Source organism: Gymnogyps californianus, chromosome 3 (genome assembly GCF_018139145.2).
Source record: "Gymnogyps californianus isolate 813 chromosome 3, ASM1813914v2, whole genome shotgun sequence".
Taxonomy (NCBI): domain Eukaryota; kingdom Metazoa; phylum Chordata; class Aves; order Accipitriformes; family Cathartidae; genus Gymnogyps; species Gymnogyps californianus.
In genome coordinates this window covers 36,943,354-36,964,736 of record NC_059473.1, presented here as the reverse complement: position 1 = coordinate 36,964,736, position 21,383 = coordinate 36,943,354, and the positions used below count along the sequence as shown (strand labels likewise).

The following is a 21,383-nucleotide window of genomic DNA, read 5'->3' as shown; positions in this document are numbered from 1 at the left end:
AATATGGCTTCACCCACCTCCTCTTCTTGATTAGACAGTCTGTGGCAAACAAGAGAGTTCTTGACTGGTATCACCCTTCACTTCCTCTTAGTGGTATCAGTTCTGACCTGTCAAAGAGGGACAGCTGGCCCAGATACCTACCCCGACAGCTTGTTCCTCTTCTCCTCTTGCCAGATCTCTGTAGTGTTCTCCAACTGGATGTCTTTTGTTGCTGGAAGTCACAACCTTGCAGCCTCCACCTTTGTGCAAGTCTCATCCTGCAGGGCTGTATTCCAGCATAGCCTATGGCTGTCCCTCCTTCCATGACACATGGGTCTTGGGCTCCTGCACCTGCAGGATCTCTGCGAAGAACACGTCATTCTTCCATTTGCCTTTCCTGACACTACACAGTCTGCTCACCTTCACATGCATATTTCCTTCACATCTCACAGGTGAGACCAATGTCACCTCCAGCCCTGGCTGCACAGACAAGCACCTGGAGGACAGTCACATCAGGACTTTCATCTGAATTTCAAGCCAGGTCGTTAGACCTCTGATGTGCCAGAGGTGATTGTTCCTCAGTCAGCAGACTGTGTCTTGCTGTATGTCACTGCCATCATTATACTGACTCTAGCAGTCTTGTACGGTCTTGAGCAGCACTTCTGGGCTGCATGAGCATGCCTTTCCATGCCAACTGCCTTGCTCCTGTTTGCACATCCTGTTCCCAGAGCTCCTGGATGCTGACACGCCCTGAATGTCAGTGAAGTAAGAACCCAGGTGCAAGTCTGTTCCACTTCCTGGCAAGATCTCCTGGTCATGCAACTTTTCACACCGGTTCCAGTAGCAGTTCACTCACCTCATGAATGCCAGTTGTGCTGGGGACGCACCACAAGACCCTACATTGGGGGCTGAAGCATGAAACTTCAGAAAAAAAGGTAAGTGAAGTGCTAAGGAGGCAGTCAATAGAGAAACATTAATGAAACTGCAAAAGGTATTAGTAAGACCTTAAGTGGTGTGCTGGGTATAATTTTCATCACTCATATTCAAGAAAAATGAATGAAAACCATGACATGAAAAAAAAAAAATCGCTAGAATGATCAGAGGAAGAAAAACTACATCTTAGAAGAGTTAAGAAATCAGCAGGTAAGATAATGAATACATCAAAAGTATCTGTGGAATACACAGCATTTTCCTCAGTGTAACCATACTCTAATGTATTTGAATTCCTTTCCCAATATGAAAACCTGTTGCTTATTTACTCTGCAAAGCAAGCCGTGTTTTCAAAATCTTACTTAGGGTGTTCCTTTTTTCCTGCAAATAATCTTGAGCTGCTCTTACTATCTGCTGGACAACTCCTGTAACCAGTAGCTGGACTGAAGGAGGATCCCAGGTCAGGAGGAGTCGGTGAAGCACACTCAAGAGTTCAACACCAAGGAGCTACAGTAAAACAAAATACATATAAAAAAATTAATTAGGACTTAACAATTCCTAATTGTTATTTCACTTGCTTATGATGAGCAAATACTTTTCTCACACAAAAATAATTACAGCTTTTGTAATCATCACAGATGAAAGACCAAGACTTAGAAAAAGCTGATTGTTACAACATGCTCATACAGTACCTGATCCTCTGCAATATGGATCCTGGCACAAGGGGAATCCAATAAAGTATGAAGTGCTTGTAAACAAGAAGTAACATGCTCAACAGGCTCTTCAGGTCGTGGGGAACACAGAAACTGTATACTAACACCTGAAAAGAGCAATAATTAAAAAGAATGTTCACATCATCATAAAATCAAGTTGGTTTAATTTGTTTATAAGTATAGCAGATTCTTAACAACTTGAGAAAGATACATGTTTTTCTCAATTCTTCTTCCTTTAAAGGAAAAGAGAATTTATGTATTAGAAGCAGCAGAATTGTATTTGCTTTCTCTTCTGCATCATGTCTTCCCCAAAATTTGGCAGGAAAAATAATAAACAGTGACAGCAAGCAACTTCGATCACTGAATGGAAATCCACACTTTGTGCTAAAGATCTGTAAGTCAGACTTCTGAATCTTTCAATTGCAAACTGAGTTTTATTTTATTGAACTTTTTAAAATGTAAAGATAACTGAGATGAAGTTAAGCCTCAAAAATTATGCAATATTCATATTATACATATGGCACTTAATTCTGGTTTTAAATATCTGTGTATCTCAGCAAACTGTTGGAATTCCTCAGAATAAGTGATCACATCCACCTCTTAAAGCTGTTAGATAACAACAAATGGAAACAGTGAGTGCTACTCACAGATGAAAAACTGATGCAAAAGCTACTCCATGTGACTTGTCAAATATCAGTCTCTACTGAACTGTGTTTTTATGAGGGTATGTATTTTAATTAACCTTATAGCTTTTGTGTCTTTGAAACATAACATTTTGTGTCATCTGAATTATATTACAGTGTAGAAGAGTTCCTACTCATTTTATTCAATTACATAAATAAACTAGATACACAACTTGTCTATAAAAATCACAATAATCACACTGACAAATATTCTGTCAAAGCTATAAAGAACACAGAAGGCAGAGATACGGAGAGGAGGAAACAGAGATATTTTGAAACATTAATGTCCAGACATGTGATGCATTTTAAACTTCCCAGATTTCAAGCAAAGTATCTTTTCTTATTCCCATACCATTTCGTACCATAATGTGCTGCTACTGAACTCTAAACTTGTAACTCTTACCCAAAATTAAGTGCATTCTATCTTTGTTTATCTCCAGCAAAGATTTAGTGGTAGGTGGAGTTCCAGGTGTCTGGTTTAACATAATGGATGTAGCACATTTCTGTGAATTGGGCATTGCTGCAGCAGTCTCTTCTGTTGACTCTGAAGCGTTAAATCCTGTACTGTTTAGCCAAAGCGCCACTGCATGTAGTATGGGAGCCCAGGAGTTTCGGTAATGCAGTCTAGCTGTATCAATTGTTTCTGGAGTGTAAAATGCTCCCCCTGTTAAATTAGCAAAGCAAAGGTAAATTCTGAAATTCTCTGCAAATAATAAGACAAAAAGCACGTACTCTGAATTTATTAGTTCATTTACTCTGGGTGTGTTTTAATCACGTACATATTCATATGTAATCCCTGTTAGTGACAGTGCATTCCGATTCTCCCTGTGAAGGAGCCACATCAGTACCTCTCATAAGAAACTGCAATGGCCACGATGGAACAGTAAGCAGAGAGCAAGAGAGGCAGGCAAAGTCATCAGGTCTTGCAGCATTTTTCATATAGAACCCTCATTCTTAACTCAGTAAAATATTATAAGACAGTATCCGCTCTAATCTCATGGGCTATGTTTTTCCTATAGTAAACATCTTTTTGCATTTGATATCAAAGTATTAGAGGTGCAGAAGTATTCTTAATTCTACAAAGATGGTTTTAATGATCTCTGTGATCCAGATAAAGAATATCTTCATTGCAGATTGAAGGAAAAAAGCACACTCAAACTTCAAACACACAATCCTATTACACATAGGCAGGAATTTGTCACTTGCATAAAAAACACGCCTGCCAAGTAATTTATAGAATAATTTTGAAGTCTCAGCTAAGGGTTTCTTTCTGTTTTTCACAACAACACAAAACGAATTTCCAGTGCTTACCATCTGGTGGAAGCTGGGTAGCAAATTCAGCTGGTAAAGTTAAAAGAGCATAATCTTTCAGTGCAGCTAACCAGAGACGGCTAAGTGCAGGCAGCTCAGGTTGTACAAGTGTTATCAAACTGTCTGGTGGCAACTCATCTACAGTACCAAAATCATCCTCATCCTCCTCTGTGCTCTTTAAAACACGCTTTGGTTTGGTCTCTGCTTCTTTCTTTATTTTCATGGCAACAACGTACACCTAGAAGAAAAACAGACATGAAAGTACATGCTGTGAGATCCTAAAAAGAAAAAAAGCAGCAGCCTTTCCCATGTGCAAGTAACAGATTCCATACACAGACAACTCACCAGAAAATGACTGAGAAAAAGACATTTGCAATACAATTACATTTTATTTAAATATTTTTTCTTTTATTTCTACCAGTATATAACACTTAGGGGCATAAATGGCACTTTCCTAAAACAATCTGGCTACACACTTTTTTCCTTAAAAAGTGTCAATTACTGCTGCTTTACATAGACATATTGATTTGAATAACTGATTTCATTAAATCAATGCATCCTTATTGCAAAGATTTCTTTGACCTACATTAAGAGCTACTAGATAAATTAGAGTAATTGTCACTTTCTGGGAGCAGACTAGGTATCATAAAGACATGAAAATGGCTTTAAATGTGTTACATGAATACAAGAACATTTATATGTTTGTCTTTGATAAATGCTACGAGAGGATAAAAGGATTTTCAAAAACTTAGATAAATATGGGAATAAGCAGAAATATCAGAAAAATACAGTAAAAATAAGCATTTTTAGAAAAGAAATAGAATAGAAATGAGTGTCTTCACACAACAGATGCTCCATATCAAAGCTGAAAAGTACAGTATGAGGTGATTAACATTACACAGCTGAAATGTTAATACTTTCCTTTGTAATCTCAAAAGTAACTTCCAAGAAAATTTAATAAAAAAACCCCAAACCTTTAAATACTACACTAAGAGAAACCAAAATACCATTTGTGTAATTATATGTAGAGCTCTATAGCATGCAAGTAACATTTCAGGAAGCAAGGCAATGTAAGTAGTGCTAACTTGTCTTTTGTAAATAGTTGAAGATTTCTGGTATTCCAGCCATTCCCAACAATATCTACATTAAGCCTGTAATTTATTATGAACACTTTGACAAACTCCTAGTTAATTAACTGCAATATTTTCCCAGAATATATTTTAAGGTTGTTTGGTTTTTGTTTTTTTTAAGTTTAAGAGCAATAACATAGAAGAAAAATCAAAATCTGATAGGGTATGAATGTATACTTTAATACAGAAAAGTGCAGGAAAACAAAGAACAATCAAGTCTCACTGTAAATATGGATCAACAGAATGGCAGAAAAAGGAACACAGAAAGATAGAGAGATGAAAAACATCCCAGGACTGGAATTGCAACCGGTAAGAAGGAGGGCAGGTGCAAGGCTCACTGGCCGAACAGCCAGTGAGGTGTGAGGCTGCTATTACACTGCAAAACCTTTTCAAACTTTGAAAGTTTTAATGGTCAATGTTTACCTCAGCCCATGCTTTCAGAACTGCAAGTTTTTCCATGGTAGTCGCACTCTCTCGGTAAAGCTGGCTTGAAGATCCCTTTCCTGCTTGCACTTTATCCAGGGAAGAGACAAGAAGGTTGTGAACTCGGCGGAGATCATTCAGGTCACTTACAACCCCACTTCCTATCCAAGTGCTACATACCTAGACAACAAAGTTTAGAATCATTCTAAACTAGCAAAAAAACGAACAACCTTATAAATGGAAAAAAAAAAAATATCCTTAAGAAAACAAAAACCAAAACAACCACCACAAAAAACTTAGCAGCTCTCTTCCTGCTTAATATAAAAAAAATCCGAGGTTTTCCTTTTTCTCTCCTTACCCATGATAACAGGATTGCTCAGGTGAGTGGTTACAAAGGCTGTATTTGCAAAGCGTGTTACAATGGAACTTAATAGATACATGGATAATATTTAAAATAGTGTTTTAATCCTCCATTTGCATTCACTGTGAAGAACATATTGGACAGCAGTCAATAAAAGTACATCTTTAAAAACCCACACCTCTCACGTTATATATTAAGGCTCCATACTAATAAGAAGCTTTCAAGATCATTAATGTCAAGAAAACACCTAGAAATGAGTGAAATAAAAATCTTTAAACAACTGGGCTCTGATCTGGAACCAACAGTTCTAGATCTAGAACAATCAATACAAGACATGGTGGACAGACAGTTGGGTGTCTCCCCACTTTTCATTTGAATTAAATGGACCCAAACAGAAATACAAACATCATACAGATCGGCTGCTCCTGTCTAGTGCTATACATTGGCATTCATCCTCTGAAACACATTCACATCCAGACATAACACAGGCAATAAAAGAATTCTGGTGCACCTGCTTTTCTACTAAAAGAAAAAGGGACAAATTCTTTCAGAAGAGTTGCTTTGATTCTGGTGGTGATTCTACCAGGATGAGGAACAGAAGCAAAAAAACCACACAGAACTCAAGCGGTTCAGGTTTTACAAACTCTTTTTTCATGGCATTTTTGTCCTATCTCCAATTTACTGATTTTACTTTTAGAGAACCAGTTCCATGAAAGCCTTTGGAGAAGGGCCTCTCATGATCTGGAATGATGGACATATTTAAAGTAAACACAAACACAAAAAGTGTCCCGAAGGTGCACAGGACAAGGCTGTTGAAAGTTTGTCACAAATCCGTAATTCATTCGCAGTAGGACTAAGACCAGCTTCACTCCTGCTGCTGGACAAGTCAACAGCTGTTTCAGTAGTCACATAAAACTATAACAGCATCAAACTCATTCAGTGCAGCTCATCTCTGTCCATGTAACTTCTAGAGAGAGTTAAATATCCAAACCTAATCTCCAACCATTTGATCCTGTAAGTGCACACATCCACTTTGAAACTGGTTGAATAGGGAAGATTTTGACAAGTTATAAGGGATGTTACATGTTTTCACACAAACTGCCTCTTCATCTAGCTTTAAAAGCACAGAAACATTCTGTAAGGTAAGATGAGCACATTCTTTCCCATGTACAGATACCAAATCATGCCATATTTGATCTATCCTTACAAGTTTTGCTGGAAATTAAGAGTATAAAACAACAACACAAAATCACAGTCCTGCTGGACCAAGATTTACTAAACAAAACTCACATACACAAAGTTATCGTTTTAAAACTGATGTTTGCATAGCTAGTTAAACTGCTGTTTAAACTACAGTAGTAATTTAGCTGTGTAAACCACACACCAGATACTACCACAGCTATGTTGCTGATAGCTGTTTTAAAGTAGCACAAGATCACACACAAGAAAAAAAACCACACACACACACAAAAAAAATCTTTCACTGAATTTTCACTGAGAGGTGGTTACTATGACTGTAATGAGAATGCTCAGATCTTCTAAAAATCTAAAATAGAGTATTAATCTGAATGGAAGTTTAGTGTTTAAAGGTAAATTATCAGTAATCCGAATATTTGATCGGACTGAAAGGCATCTCAATAAATACAGTACTATTGGTCTTATTAAGCAAGGGTTGGTTTTGTTGGTTTTTTTTTCTTTTAGCAACAAATGCAGAATTGACATGAAGACGTAACTAGTTTCAGAAAGACTAAATATTTTCTGATGTAGCTCCCTAAAAGGACTTCTGCACTTCTGAGGAACAAAACTTATTACTAAGAGACTCAAAAGATGTTGCAAAAACATCACGGCTTACGTTTACAAAATTTTCCAGCCATTTGCTACTACTACTCTTCTGCATCCTTCTTCCAAAGAGAAGGAAAATCAGTTTGGCTTATACTATCTGAACATTTTCCTCTGTACCTGGCAGGCCTTTGCAGTTATATCGGAGGGTGTATCTTGGGAAAAAGCTGGCCTCAGAGCAGCTCCAACCTGTTGATAGGAAGAAAAATAAAAAAATCCAACTAAAACAATAGTGACACAACATTGTTCATCTCACCTTGTTTAAGGCTCAATCACATATACAGAACAAGCAAGACAAGATTGCCAATTTTGGCATTATAGTTACACCTCAAACTTATCCTTGCTGTCTAGCAGACATTTGCAATAGTATTCTTTAAACAACAACAACAAAGTCCTAAACCAGTTTTTTCTTACTTGCCCATTGCCTTTTTAAGCCTCAACTACCTTTGTCAAATATGTGGTATTACCTTCCTTCTGTTAATGAGTATCCTTTTAATCATTAAAGTATTACAGGTGCAATTTATGCTAAGGCTCAAGAAGCCAATGACTCTTTGATGTCCCAAGGAATAATGAAGTGAAATCAAATGTTTATGGTTGGATTTGCATCAAGTTCCCAAAATGACAAATACTGACAAAAAAAGCCTTTTAGGCAGTTGTTATAAGGCAGCATTTTTCTGAAACAAAAGGAACCAAGTCAAAGAGACAGAAGCAACAGTTACAGCACTATAGAAGGAAGAAGAAAAAGGCAGGAAGTGAAAAGGATGAAAGCCTGCCTTTAAAAAGTATTTGCAGAGACCTTGAACACACACTGACGACAAAAGAGGTGAAAGAGTTAAACTATGCAACAAAATAAAGCAATAATACCCCAAAATAAATCTTCAGCTGCCCACCTCCCATTCCTATACCTTTGTAGTTTTCATTTAAACAGAAGTATATTCATTAACTCCCAAGAAAAGAGATTTATGAGATTCAATCTGGAACTGAATCAGCGTTATTTACCAATTCCTAATTCTACAAATGAAATGTCACTCTCGCCAAAAATTAAATGTAACTTGTAGTATTTGGCTTTCAAGAATCAACAGCTACTGAATTTTTACTTTTGTCAGCTACTAAATTACAATAAATAGGAAGAGATACAAAAATAAATTTTGAAGAGGTAAATAAAAGTGTCCCTTCAGTACATTTTCACACACAAAAATCTCTTCACACGTCTTTTGAAGTTACAAAATGTTCTCAAAGCTAATACTAGCATATTGGCATAAATATACAATTTCCTGAACTTATAAAGGAGGTCTCACATTAGCCTGATACTGCTCCAGTATCACATGGCCTGGAAACTCTGGCTCAGGAACTGATGCAAATTTCTTGATAATGTCTTCAAGAGCTTGAAGACCCGCCATTCGTAACTGGTTGCTGTGATCAGTCGCAGCCATGAATGCCATTCGAATAAGGTCAGAGAGATGGAGTACTAAGAAGTCATCTTAGAACAAAACAGAAAGAACTATTTAGTAACTTAAAAGATAGCAAACATGACAGGTATTTGTAACATTTTCCTCATTGACGTGTACCAACTTTATCTGTTCTTTTTCAAAGGTCCACATTTAGGGTATGGAAGAAGGCAGGAAAGAATGTAACCTATTTTTCTTTCTTCCCCCCCTCAAGTGATACAAGGACTTTTATTCCTAAGACAACCTTCAAAATTAAGCACAAATTTGAAACAAAATGAAATATGATACAGAAGTTGCATTGAATAGAGTATGTAAATGTGGCTGAGTGGCTTAGAAGAGATTAGAACATGTAGTAAAGCTAATTTTAGTGATCCCCCACAAACCTACAGAAAATCTTCAAGGCAATTCCTGTTCGAGTCCTATGCTTATAGTGACCCCTGCTGATAAAGGAAAACCTCATCAAGTTTAAACACCTAAAAACTGAGTATGCCTCTAGTTGTCCTCCCAAAAGCCACACCCAAGGCTGTAAGTAAGCAGCAGACAACATGCAGAAAAGAACAATACATAACTCAGTAACACTTCTGAAAGGATTATTCTTCTCTATTTATTCATTTTATTTCTTTCCTTACTCTCAATTTGAAATTACCATGTGTTGTACAACTAATACGAAAATAAATTCTTTAAAAACATAATATCCAGGGTGACTAACAAAACCCACAAATTATGAAAGTTCTACATATTTTCAAGTCTCAAGGTAAAAAAGAAAAGTTTCTTTTGTAGCTGAAACTTTTCAGAGGCATGTCAGTAGAGAAAGACTGGAAATCACTTAAAAACTACAAGTGGTAAAGTCTGCACTTACTTTTTCAGACCATCACAGAGGTTAGTAAAATTTAAATATTTTGGAAGTTGAAGCTGAGGGAGTAGAAGTTTCCTGAGTTTTCCTTTTTACAATGATACCAAACACATCAAGTTCACTTTAAATAAACTCAGAGATGTAAATTCTCAGGATTATTATATGCAATCCTCTGCAGGATCCTATAAGTAGCAGTTATTTCATGATTTTCTCTATATACAACGCCACCTCAAAATAAACTTTCCCAAAACTCTTCCCTCTTGGTCTTCAAACAGTGACCTCAGCCTCAAATCAAGCCAGAAACAAGATTCCCACAAAACCAATGCACAGTGCTGGAACCAGACTGCATCAAAGCAGCACAAGCAAAGACTTGATAAATGTCCATATCATAACAGACACCCTCAACAACATAGACACTAAAATCCATTAATCCCATGCATTCTAGGATGCTCATGATATTCATCCTACATACACAAAGTCCTCATGAGCACCCCATGGGTGAAAGCAAACAATCACTATGCACCAGAACAAATACACATGGACAACTCAAGGACAGAAACCTCCCGCTATGTTAGAAAAATGCTTCTTCACAAAACAACTATGTCATCACTGACCTCTCAATTTTGACCCTCTAACTCATAAAAGTATCTTCAAAACATGAGCTTTAAAACTAATATTCATCACTCCCATGGATACCAAAAGAATGAACTTCATAAAGCAGCTGGGTCCATGTCTTATTGTAACTCCCTCCCACATCCCTATCTCCACAACCAATGCCACAGCAATAATTACCTGGTCTTATCTCTTTTTTCTTTCCTAGCATCCCTTCGGTCTGGAGACGCTAAAATAGTCTCTGAAGTCTAATTTATTGCTGTCGTTACGTTAAACTCAGAAACTGTTCCCAGCTCAACCTTAGCTAGAAGTTTACTGCTTCCATTTCAGACTTGAGAAAAGGTTTGCAAATCTAAGGGTTTTTTTCCCCAAGCAGATCAGTCTGTCAGAATTTATATTCTCCAGCAAACCTCGTTATTTGTGTTCATAGTACGGTAACTGCAGTGGTTCTACAACTACAGTTTTATTGACTTTTGCTGGCCATTTCCTTTGTTTTTAACCATTTGAATGAAAGGATAACTGCTTATATTTTTTTCTTGGTTGTGTAATCTTAAGCTGTAAGGAGGTGTCAAAAATAAAATAAAAAATCAAAAACAAAAACAAAACATGCACATTCTATAATTACTTTTTGGGTTTTTAAGTCTGGCTGAACGAGCCAGTGCCAGATCGAAGTGCGCCTTGTTCGCATTCTCACACAGCATGATAACTCGGCACAGACAGTCTGCTGCAAACACACGAGTTGCCCAACGAGGTGCTACAGAAGGCTTGGATTTATCCTCTTCACCCAAGGTGGTAAACATTGTATCATCGTCCATCTCATCTTTCTTCTCTGATTCTTCATCCTTCCCTCCTCCCAAGGGAGCAGCAGTGCTCATGTCTACAACAGAGAACAATTAAAAAAAAAAAAAAAATCCCACTGTTACAATCCACAGAAGACAGCTAAGGACATATTCAAGCCTTTCCTTACACTCGGATTCAAAACAGACTAATTCTTGTGTTGAAACAACAACATTTGAAAAATGTAGAAAGGCATAGGAATATCACTAAAAGAAAGGTTTCTAATCTGGGCTATATTACCCTTTATTTGGCTTAAATGATATGAAATAATTTCCTGTAATGTTAATTCTCCACAGATACCAACTACAGCTGAATCCTGTATCTAAACTTCTCAGCTTTGAAAATTAACCTATTAAATTGCCAATAAACAGGGTAAGGAGATTACCAGGCTCAGAACCAAAGAATCAGCTTGGCTTTGAACTATTCAGCTCCTGTTTCAAGTAAAAGCTAGAGCGCATGTTAAACTGAAACAAAACTACAAAGTTCCATGCCATGGGACAGATACGCAGCCAAATAGGCAGTTTATGGCACCCACAAATGTGCTTAACATTCAAAAAATTCTTTTCTCCAAGTGTGGCTGTGAGACTTCATTTTAGAAAATAAAATTACTTGAGGGATTACATTAAAAAAACCAAAATCCAAACAAGGACAAAAAACAACTCCCCAAACATGCATATACACTTCTACTATTCAGAAATGAGAACATAAAATCTCAATGACAAGGTCTAAATTAGCAAAATGCCAAGATACTGACAAAAATTCCTCTGGCAATAATTAGAGAAGAACGAGAAGAAATTATTCCAAGAGTAATCCACCCCAACTAAGGCATGTTTCTTAGAAAGTCTAAATTTAAGCAGCTGAAGAGCCAAGACATTCAATAAAGACAGAAAGAGGCTATGGCAAATCAAACATGGATGACGCCAATTCACAACAAGAGTGTTTTGAGAAGGCATCCAGGACCTTATGTGGCTGATGTGTAAATCTCTGCTTAAAAAGCAAACCAGATTTTGTTCATATGCCAGTTAGTTGGATCAAAGGAGTTCAAAATTAAGTTGCTGGCTTAAAGTACAGCTGAGAGAAATTTATTTAAATATGGTTCTCTCAGATATTATTTCACCTACTAATAAATAAGAGATTGGACAACCATGTTAAAAACTTTAAAACCCATCCCACATGAAATAAGAAAAGGACATGCCAACTTCAAACTCAGGAAATGAGGTCTTTCTCACTGGGCAGATATATGGTAACTACATTGCATAAAGAAATCATTGGTAGCATTACTCATCAGTAAACGTAAAGCTGGCAATATTTAGAAAGAGCTTCAGGATGAACTCACAGTATGCCAATAAACAAGTATAAATGCAAGGGAAATGAGCAGAATCTGCGTCACAACCATCCTACAAGCTGAAAAACAGGAATAAGGTCTCAGAGGACAAGATCTGTGCAAACAAGTCTGCAAAGCTGAACAACAGGCAAAAGTTTTATCACCATGGTAACTCATCATCACATCAGTAACTCACAAAACCTCATAAAAGAAAGCTCAGAGTGTGTACAGCACTCTTCTTTCTGTATGGTCCTGATGTATAAAGGCTAAAAGAATATGTCTGCTTTCACTAAGATACTGAAATGTCAGAGTAATAATCACACTGCTTCTCTGCTGGAAATCCTACTTTAAGGCAGCTAACTTTTTAATTTTAAAAGCAATATTCTCAAACTTAGCATAACATTGATGATTTCTTCTTTCTAAGGAAGTTTTAATACACTATAATCAAAGTTCTATATACAATATAAGCTACGTCTTAACTAGGATAAAAGACAAGCTCCAAAAAAATATTGCCAGAAGATGCTAATACTAAGGACATACTGTCGCTTATGTGAACACTATAGAACACTGTAGAACACTTACCACTGGAAGCTGCAAGGACATCCTTACAAAGCATTAGCCAGTGAGAAAGGTTTTCTACTGCCAGTGATGAAAGCATATGCCCCAGAGTATCGTGGATATCTGAGCACAACTTCCGATCAGTCTCCCGATCCAACATTCCAAAAAGGACACCTTCGAGGCCTGTCTCTGTTATATTAACCCCCTGATGCCGGGAATGAGCATCTCGCCGAGAACCAGCTCCTGGTGCAAAAGGGTTAATATCTGCAAAGTGATAATGAGAAACCTTTTCTGAAATCAGTAACTCAATTTTAAAATTGGGAATAACAGACTAGAATTGGACATTGTGTATTTGTGTGTGGATAGTTCAGGCAATGATACACTAAGATGCTACTGAATTTCTTCTGAATTAACACTAGAAAGATTTCAACACAGCAATTAATTTAATTTATTTTCTGCAAGGCAAATAACACCTCCTAGTATTACTTCAAAAAAAAAAAAAATTCTATCTCTTCAAGGTACATACCCCATGAATTTGTAAAAACCCCTAATAGTACTGGACTCTAAAGAATCTTTCCAGAGACAGATTTAACTGGTGTGATTTAATACGAGAGTAAGCTCACAATTCTATGTTTGTCTGAAGACTGTGCTGATCAACACTGTTGAGTCTCCTGTTTTCAGAATAAAATGATGCATGTAAGAATTGAACCAACTGGCAAAGTCCACAGGCTTTGCAGATGTGCTGCAAACAGAATATAACACAACCAGATATCTCAATCAAACAGCATACAATTAAGTCAATTTTCAAAAGAGCAAGACCTAAAATACCAGAAAAACTGTAAAATGTTTCCACTGTATATACACTGCATTCCCTATTTGATTGCCAGTCTTAATGGGGCAGAGAATTTTAAGTCTGAACTTCAAAAAAAGCTAAATTATAAGTTACTGGAGCTGGAAGGGACAGTTTTAGGGTTTTTTTTTTTTCTGTTGTTGAGGGGTGGTATTGGGGTTTTTTTTCCCCTCTCCGAAGGCAAACCACACATACGCACGCATATGTGCACTCAACTGTTACAAAAAGGCCACGTGAAAGAAATACTTACTGATGCCATTGTTTTCTTTGTCTCCAGCATTTTTCGCTAAGCTCATGGCATATTCACATACTTCTGCTGCTTCCCTCTGAGCAAGCTGTCGTAAGCATGCAACTGCAGCCCGGCGAAGGAGCAAGTGGGAGCTGCACAAATGAACCTAAAAATCAGAACCATTACAGATGAGTGAAATGCTGCACCCCCATATCAATAAATCAGCACTGAGAAGGACTAACAGCATTCTACTTTTCAATTATGTGCCCATGTGTGAGCTGCTGGGTACCAAGGCCTTTACAAGATCTTGAAAGTTCAGAAGTAAGCACTTTTTATAATGTACAAATATGAAAATAAAGCTGACATACACAGAGCTGACAGCTGTTATCTGGTTAAAGAGATAAGAGCTTAAATATTGGAACTACTGCACCAGTGTGATTTAGACTAATTACACTTCCCAATCTGTTACACTCTTCAGTGCTACTCAACCTCATATTCTGCTACAGGTGTGAATCACATTCTTTTAGACAAAAAGTCATCATCAGATGCACGACACATGACAGCTATCATAAAAACTTATTTCAAACTTGTAACAGAATTTATAGCGTAAGTTTTTCTAAGTGCCTCTCAATAAGACAGCTTCAGATTTCTTTGCTAACCAACATTGGCTTCTAATTCCTTTTGAATCACCTCAAGTACAAGCAAATATTTTTCTTATAGAAGAATTGTGCATGGTCCCTATTTTCCTGAGAGGAAGTAGCTGCACAGAGAACTGTATGTTTTTCCCACCATGGAAGAGATGAAGAGTGCTCTTTAAGAAACTCTGATTCTTTACTTACCCTGGGGAATTTGTTTTTAATAAACCAAATACACATTTGCTTTCTTGGTATTAGGTTATTATGTGGATGGAAATTGCTTTCCTAAATGAAAGGGCTGTATAGTTTATAAAGCATTTTAACAGTAGATCTTTATTCCACATATGAATACACAAGATTTTAGTCCTGAAAAAAACCCCAGACTTTAAAGAACCTCTAAATATCACACTGAGGTTGTTTTAATGGAACTAAAACACAGAACATTTAGGGGATTTAATTAACGGAAAGAGTAGTCCCTGTTTTAAGTTACAAAACAACAAACTAGTGGTCATGAAGCCAATGCAGGAAGAAGTACTGAAACTAGATTGTGGAACTGTGTGGTTTAATTTTGACACCTGGCATTAATTCCATTCAAAAGTGAGTTAGAAAGCAATGAAGAGTTTCCTGATGGGGCGGGTAAGGGAGACCTTGCCTACATACCTATGTATTTGCAGTATAAAGAAATCCACAAGACAATTCAGAGGAAAACTTATCAAACTAAGTATGACTTGGAAGTAAGGAATATGAAAAAAGAGAAGGAAAATAGCTTTTGTTTAGCAGAGGACCATAAAGGAACAGGAAAGAGGCAGCAGAAAACCCTGCGAAAAGTTCTCAAAACAGCACAAGTCATTCCTGTATGAACTTCGTTGTCTGTAATATTACCCACTGGTACTTACAGAGTAAATGGCTAAAGGGATTGTTTGTTATGTTGTACATAGTATTCATACAAAAGGGCCTACCTACTTTTGGGTACGTTGCACCCCTTTCATGCAAAATTTTGTGAAACGGCAAGTGACAGATTGCACTCCCAGGAGTGCTCCAGAGTCGGGGGGGAAGCAAGGGTCAATGCCGGGGGGGGGAAGCATGTAACAATGAGAGGACGCCCTAGGGAAAGTCTGGATGGCAGATGAAGAAAAAGGTCCAGTGTTGACGTAAGTATGATCGCACTCCTTCAGGTAACACAGAACCACCAGTTCTACAAAGAATGACACAAACAACTTTGCAAAACATCTAATAGACATGAGGGAGAAGCTTTTCAAATTTCTCAGTATTGGACTGCTGAACCCTCTAACACCCTTCCTCTTATAGTCGTATTTGGTATGTTTTGGGTTCCAGCCTCTGCCTCACTTCCAGGCTTAAGCCAGGACTTGCTGACAGAACACTAACGGAGGGAGAAAGCAACGCTAACAACAGCAGCACAAGAATTTGAATGTCAGCATCTACTACGCTGACAGTGGTAAAATAAATCCAAAATCTCCTACCTTTCCGCAACTCACTCACACTTCCCTCTGTGTGTGCAATCAGTTGGAGGAAACAGAGTGTTTCAGCATCTTTTTACTCACTCATATTATATATAAATGCTTGCTATCTTGTGCTATCTAGGGTGAAAGAGAATCAGACCCTATGACTTCAATTTGGGCAGCATTCTGAAAAGATCTAAAATGGCTTGGGGACAGACAACCTTTTATTGCACTCCAGTGTTTTTGCAAGTGTGACTTGCTTATTACATATGGGTATCCTTGACATCTTGCTAAGTACTTCTCCTGTCCTCTACTAAGCAAGTACACAAAACTTTGAGGAACAAAAGGGATGCATTTTGTACTCACACAAAGACTGGGAACCAGACTGGACAGGTTGACATGTCGTGGTGCAAACATATGAAGCTGCTGAAGGCAGGATATGGCAGCTGCCTGAACAAGCGAGTCTGAATGGTCTTGTGTGATTGCACATCCCACCAAACAGGAAGAACGGATTGTTGAAATTGTAGCTCCATTACCTAATGATGTAATACGATATCCTTAACACAGCAAAATCTTTATATGACAACTGTAGACTTTAAACCTTTGAGAAACAAGAATTTTTAATGCTTCAGAGTTCACAGATTAACATGCAACTTTTCTGAATTCCTACTGCAAATTAGTATCTACACAACTTCAAAGAAACACTACAGGGTGTTTCAATATCTCTTTTTTAGCTCATTTAAACAATGTCCTGTCCAAATGAAATTTTGGATCAATGATCTTCAGTCAGAAATATTTTGAGAATATCTTCCCAGGACATGAAACCAGTAAAATTATCTGAATTTAAATTTTGAAAGTCTCTTTCATTCTATACATATGGGCAACATTTCATGCAGTGAACCATTTCCTAAAATATCAGATAACACTTAAGCTAGCATACATGTACGCAAGTGATTTTAGTTAGCTCTATTAGACGAGTTGCACTGCTCTAATAGGACAAGCATTCAAAAGAACAGTATTTAATTTGAAAAATAATCCCACTCTATTTTAAGAATTAACCTGCATCAGGTTTATAAAAAAATCTTGAATTACAGAAAAATGGAACCTGCAGAAGACATTCTACATAAGCTGTTGTTTATTTTAAAAGTTAATGACACTCCAGATCAAAAGGTTAACACACAGCAAGCAGATACACAAGTTCAATTAAACCATCTAGAAATTTGTCATAACTAGAAATTTAAGTCCAGTTAAAATTTCACTAGTGGCTGGCTCTCTGGCACTGCATCAAAGACCATCCTACAAATAATCCTAAAAATCCCAGTTAGACAAAGTTACAAGTCCGTGTTTTTGCCATCTGAGACACAGAATTTCAGATATAGTTTTTGGCATGACAAGATCTTATTTTCTACAGTAAGGTACAGTGATCCAAGAATAACAAGAATGAGTGGAATTGAGTTATAGTTCACAGTATTATCAATTATGTCAAACTTAAGCTCTTGCTATCAGTTAAAAATAAAATCCACATGTGTTGAAAAAGCAGAGGAAAAATCTTGCCTCTTGCCCCACCTATACACAAAAACATGCATGGCAAAATATGTAGCAAGGGTGTTTTTTATCTTTTACCTACCATGCAAATTTGCCATTAGCCACACCATACATCACTGCAACTTCTTTACACAAATCTCAAACTGTAGTCAAAAAAGCCCCAACCAGTCAGAAGTAGCATCAGAAGTGAGGTTGCTTGCAGGACTGTAACTGAATTTGTCAACACACACCCCCCCCGCAACTAACAAAAATTCATTATCTTCCATTTAAGATTGTGATATATTATCTTTATACAAGTTATATTTTTTGTTTTCTCTTCAAATTCCTACTAACCTTGCAGCTCAGGCCCAACAGTAGTTATTATAGCTCCAAGACATCGGCCTAAGCATTGATGTACTTCCGTATGCGATGGTGGAACAGTTAAGAGCAGAGTAAGAACTAGAGAAAGCGTTGGCTCCACATATCCACGGTACATTGGTCCACTAGAGTCTACTATCAAGGCAAGTGAATGGAGAGACCAGGTCTATCAAAAAAACAAAGGAATATTTTTCAGTAATAAATTTAAGAAATGTAAACAGTTTTGTATGCAGACTGAGCCTAGCTCTGTACATCCTTGCTTAAACATGGCCAGTTAGCTACTCTGACTCCAGAAGTGTTTCAAAGATCTCAGAATCTCAGGCAATCACTTGGGAGTTTAAATATCTCTGGCATACTCTTTGGCCATCAGCAGTTTTGGGGATAATGAAGATGACAAAGAATTTGAGCAAAAAACGGTTAAGCACTTTGAAGAATAAAAATACAAAGACAAACACCACACCCACTTAAAAAAAAAAGGAAAAAAGAAGAGCAACTCTTAAGACAGGGGAAAAAGAATCGTTCCACTGTAAAACTGGACATAGAGTCTGAAATAGGCAGTTGACAAAGTCCTTAGTGGCGAGTGCCTTTGACATTCCAGTAGAAACTGATTTTCATGACAAGCTGAAAGGTTCACATGCATTTTCTAACGAATTTTCATATTAGACAGTGCAAGAGAAGAAAGCAGTGCTGTTCACAGTCAGTGTACTACGGGATGAGAAAAAAAATGGTGAAAGATCAACCCATTTCAGTTGCAAGATAAGTAAATAAGAAAAGAGCAAAATAATTTATTGTAATTGTCAAAGCAAGAAGTGGGCAAGGGGACAGTCTTTTTGGCCACTGACGTTTCATGGGAAATAAAGTCCCCTGACAGACCTGAAAGCATTAGCTATCTCTCCATAATATGCTACTAAATGATCTTATTTCAGAATTTTCTTCCATTAAATATGTGATGCAATTGCACTGAAAAGACTAAGTTAATAGAATATTACAGTTACAAAGCTAGACTCTTAGGAATGAGCTGGAAAACCTGCCTTTAAAACTGCTCCTTTTTAATCCTCTCTGATGCAACCCAAAAACCATTAGCACTAGCAATCACGTAACTACTTCTATAGTCCTAACCACATGGTAGCACATCACAGCTTATCCTTTCATTCCTGCAAATTTCCATTACTCGTATTCCCATACAGTTTCTGTGTATCCACACTGATCTGGTGAGGGATGAGGTTTAAAAGCTTAGCTTTTCACAGTGGCCTTGTGTCGTACTCTCAACAGAAAATAAGGTAGGTATGCAAGTTCTACCTGGGCTTCCCCTTTAATACTTCACATTTTTTTCATATAGCAGTAACCTTTTCCATTTTGTTTTTTAAATGAATGATACACAATTATACGCCTCAAAATTACTTGCTCATACATGAAGTAAGTTACGTATGCAAACTGAACTTTGTCTTACCTTAAATAAACTAAGGAATTTAAAAGAGACTTTAAATTGTATTTATAGATTATTATTTTTTAAACTTTATCTCCAAACAAAACTAGGCTTATTTTCCCAAGTGATAAGCTTGATTATTTTGGTATTTTTTTTTATTGCCCTGAGGAAAGAAATAAGAAGGTACTCTAGTACATATTCTATCAAGTTAACAAGTTAAACCAAGGTGGAAGTATGATTCTGTATAGTTACTGGGGGCTTCAGCTTCTCAATCTGTGGGTATAAAGTGCCCCTACTCATGGGTGGCACACTACTTCCTGCTGCTGAAGCATAATAGTCAGTCACTATTCCAGATAATCGTTTCCTTGCAGTAACTCATGAAAAGAATGACAAAAAATTACCTGTTATATCATGCAATTACACCATAATCTTTGAAGAACAATAATTATAGACAAGACACTTGCTTTTACTCAAAAAAGGTTTCTTTCTCTCTTTTTTTTTTTCCCCCTCCTTCTGAAGTAATTATTTTATTCTAGTGCTTTGATAGATTTCAGTGCTGGGGGAAAAAAAAAAAATCAGCACTTTTCCCTCTAACATTCAACTTCTTATTGTACAGACAGATGTACTGGTCCATCTAGCCCTCTCTTCTTTTTACAGCAGCAGCCACAAAGAGATGCTTAAGGGAGAGTAAAGACAGACCAAGACACTGACCTCTCAAATTTCTCCTGGGAGAGTAAAGACAGTGTGTTCTCCCATTTTTCAAGTATTTTCAACTTAGGAAACTTTCTGTGCTGCACACTGTTTATACATATTCAGCAACTCCAAAGGCATTGCTTTTTCAGCAGCATGTTTAATCCCCTTTTTACTTTTATCAGCAACTTTTAGCAGTCAAGTTGTCCTCCTGTGAGACTCCCCATGTCTATAGCCCATAGTGGATAGAAACCCCTCCCTGCCTTTGCCTTGTCTTGGACTTGGCTCCTACTAGTTCCCCTTTTGTCCCCTAACTGCAGTTTACCTTGCAACAGATTTTTGTTGTCGTAATATTACCCCCCAAAGATGATGTACTGCCATACTGTGTTCACAGTATCGCACATACAGAAACTACCTGGCAAAGAAAACTACTGCTCATCACCTGAGACTCCAGTAACTGATCACATGTTAACCATTAGCCAGTTATTAAAAACTTTAGTTTAGGCAGCTAAGGTACAAGTAACACATTTTGCTTTATAATTACAGTCAGTTAGGAATATGCCCACAGTGAATTACTCTGGCTCAGCTGACAAGCACACACTTCTCAGTCTGAATTAACACGACCACTTGCAACTGCCTCCCTAACTAACAGTGAGGTTCCATTTTAATTGCAGTACGTATTTAGGATTCTGTACTGTAAGAGTTTATAAGGAAAGTTCCGCTTTCTTCATGCTCCCTGGCACATGCTACATCCATAAGATTTGGCTTACATGTGACAATCTCCAGTAAAGAACATCTGAACAGGTAATTTAATTCTTAATTTTAATCCTGAACATTTTAAAGTAGTTTTGTCATGATTGTGTTTTTTACCTGGACTTCAGGAGAGGTTCCATCTTGTGCCAAAGCCAAGAGAATACTGACACTAGTTTTCAGATGCTGTCCAGAACCTATTCCACCAACATACCGATGAAGACAGCCCAGAGCCAAAGAATGGCCCGTTCTTGATACAACATCTCGAGCAGATTTTAACCTATCAATGTTTAAAGAAAAGGAAATAATGTAATTCACTAAGTTTGTTACAAAGAACCCTTCAAGTACCATAACAGTGCAAATGACTAACAGAATTTTGCAGGCCACCTTACAAGATCTTGAGAAGCCTTAACAACAAAAGCAAAAACAATGTACTTAAT

At 37.2% G+C, this 21,383-nt stretch overlaps 1 protein-coding gene across 2 annotated transcripts in view; it reads right to left on the bottom strand.

Moving 5' to 3' along the window:
* Positions 1–21,383, bottom strand: part of HEATR5B (HEAT repeat containing 5B) — a 56,191-nt gene that overhangs the window by 14,040 nt on the left and 20,768 nt on the right. Inside the window, exons 18-31 of one of the 2 annotated variants that reach the window (XM_050894065.1) lie at positions 21,064–21,223; positions 18,054–18,243; positions 16,542–16,711; positions 14,102–14,246; positions 13,948–13,952; positions 13,026–13,206; positions 10,908–11,159; positions 8,668–8,849; positions 7,490–7,558; positions 5,170–5,349; positions 3,617–3,854; positions 2,709–2,969; positions 1,602–1,729; positions 1,272–1,416 (exon numbers count right to left, since the gene is read on the bottom strand). In XM_050894065.1, coding sequence (XP_050750022.1) covers positions 1,272–1,416; positions 1,602–1,729; positions 2,709–2,969; positions 3,617–3,854; positions 5,170–5,349; positions 7,490–7,558; positions 8,668–8,849; positions 10,908–11,159; positions 13,026–13,206; positions 13,948–13,952; positions 14,102–14,246; positions 16,542–16,711; positions 18,054–18,243; positions 21,064–21,223 — 2,306 coding nt within the window. Of the gene's footprint in view, positions 1–1,271; positions 1,417–1,601; positions 1,730–2,708; positions 2,970–3,616; positions 3,855–5,169; positions 5,350–7,489; positions 7,559–8,667; positions 8,850–10,907; positions 11,160–13,025; positions 13,266–13,947; positions 13,953–14,101; positions 14,247–16,541; positions 16,712–18,053; positions 18,244–21,063; positions 21,224–21,383 lie in introns of both variants that reach the window. The other variant, XM_050894063.1, reaches the window with a different exon arrangement.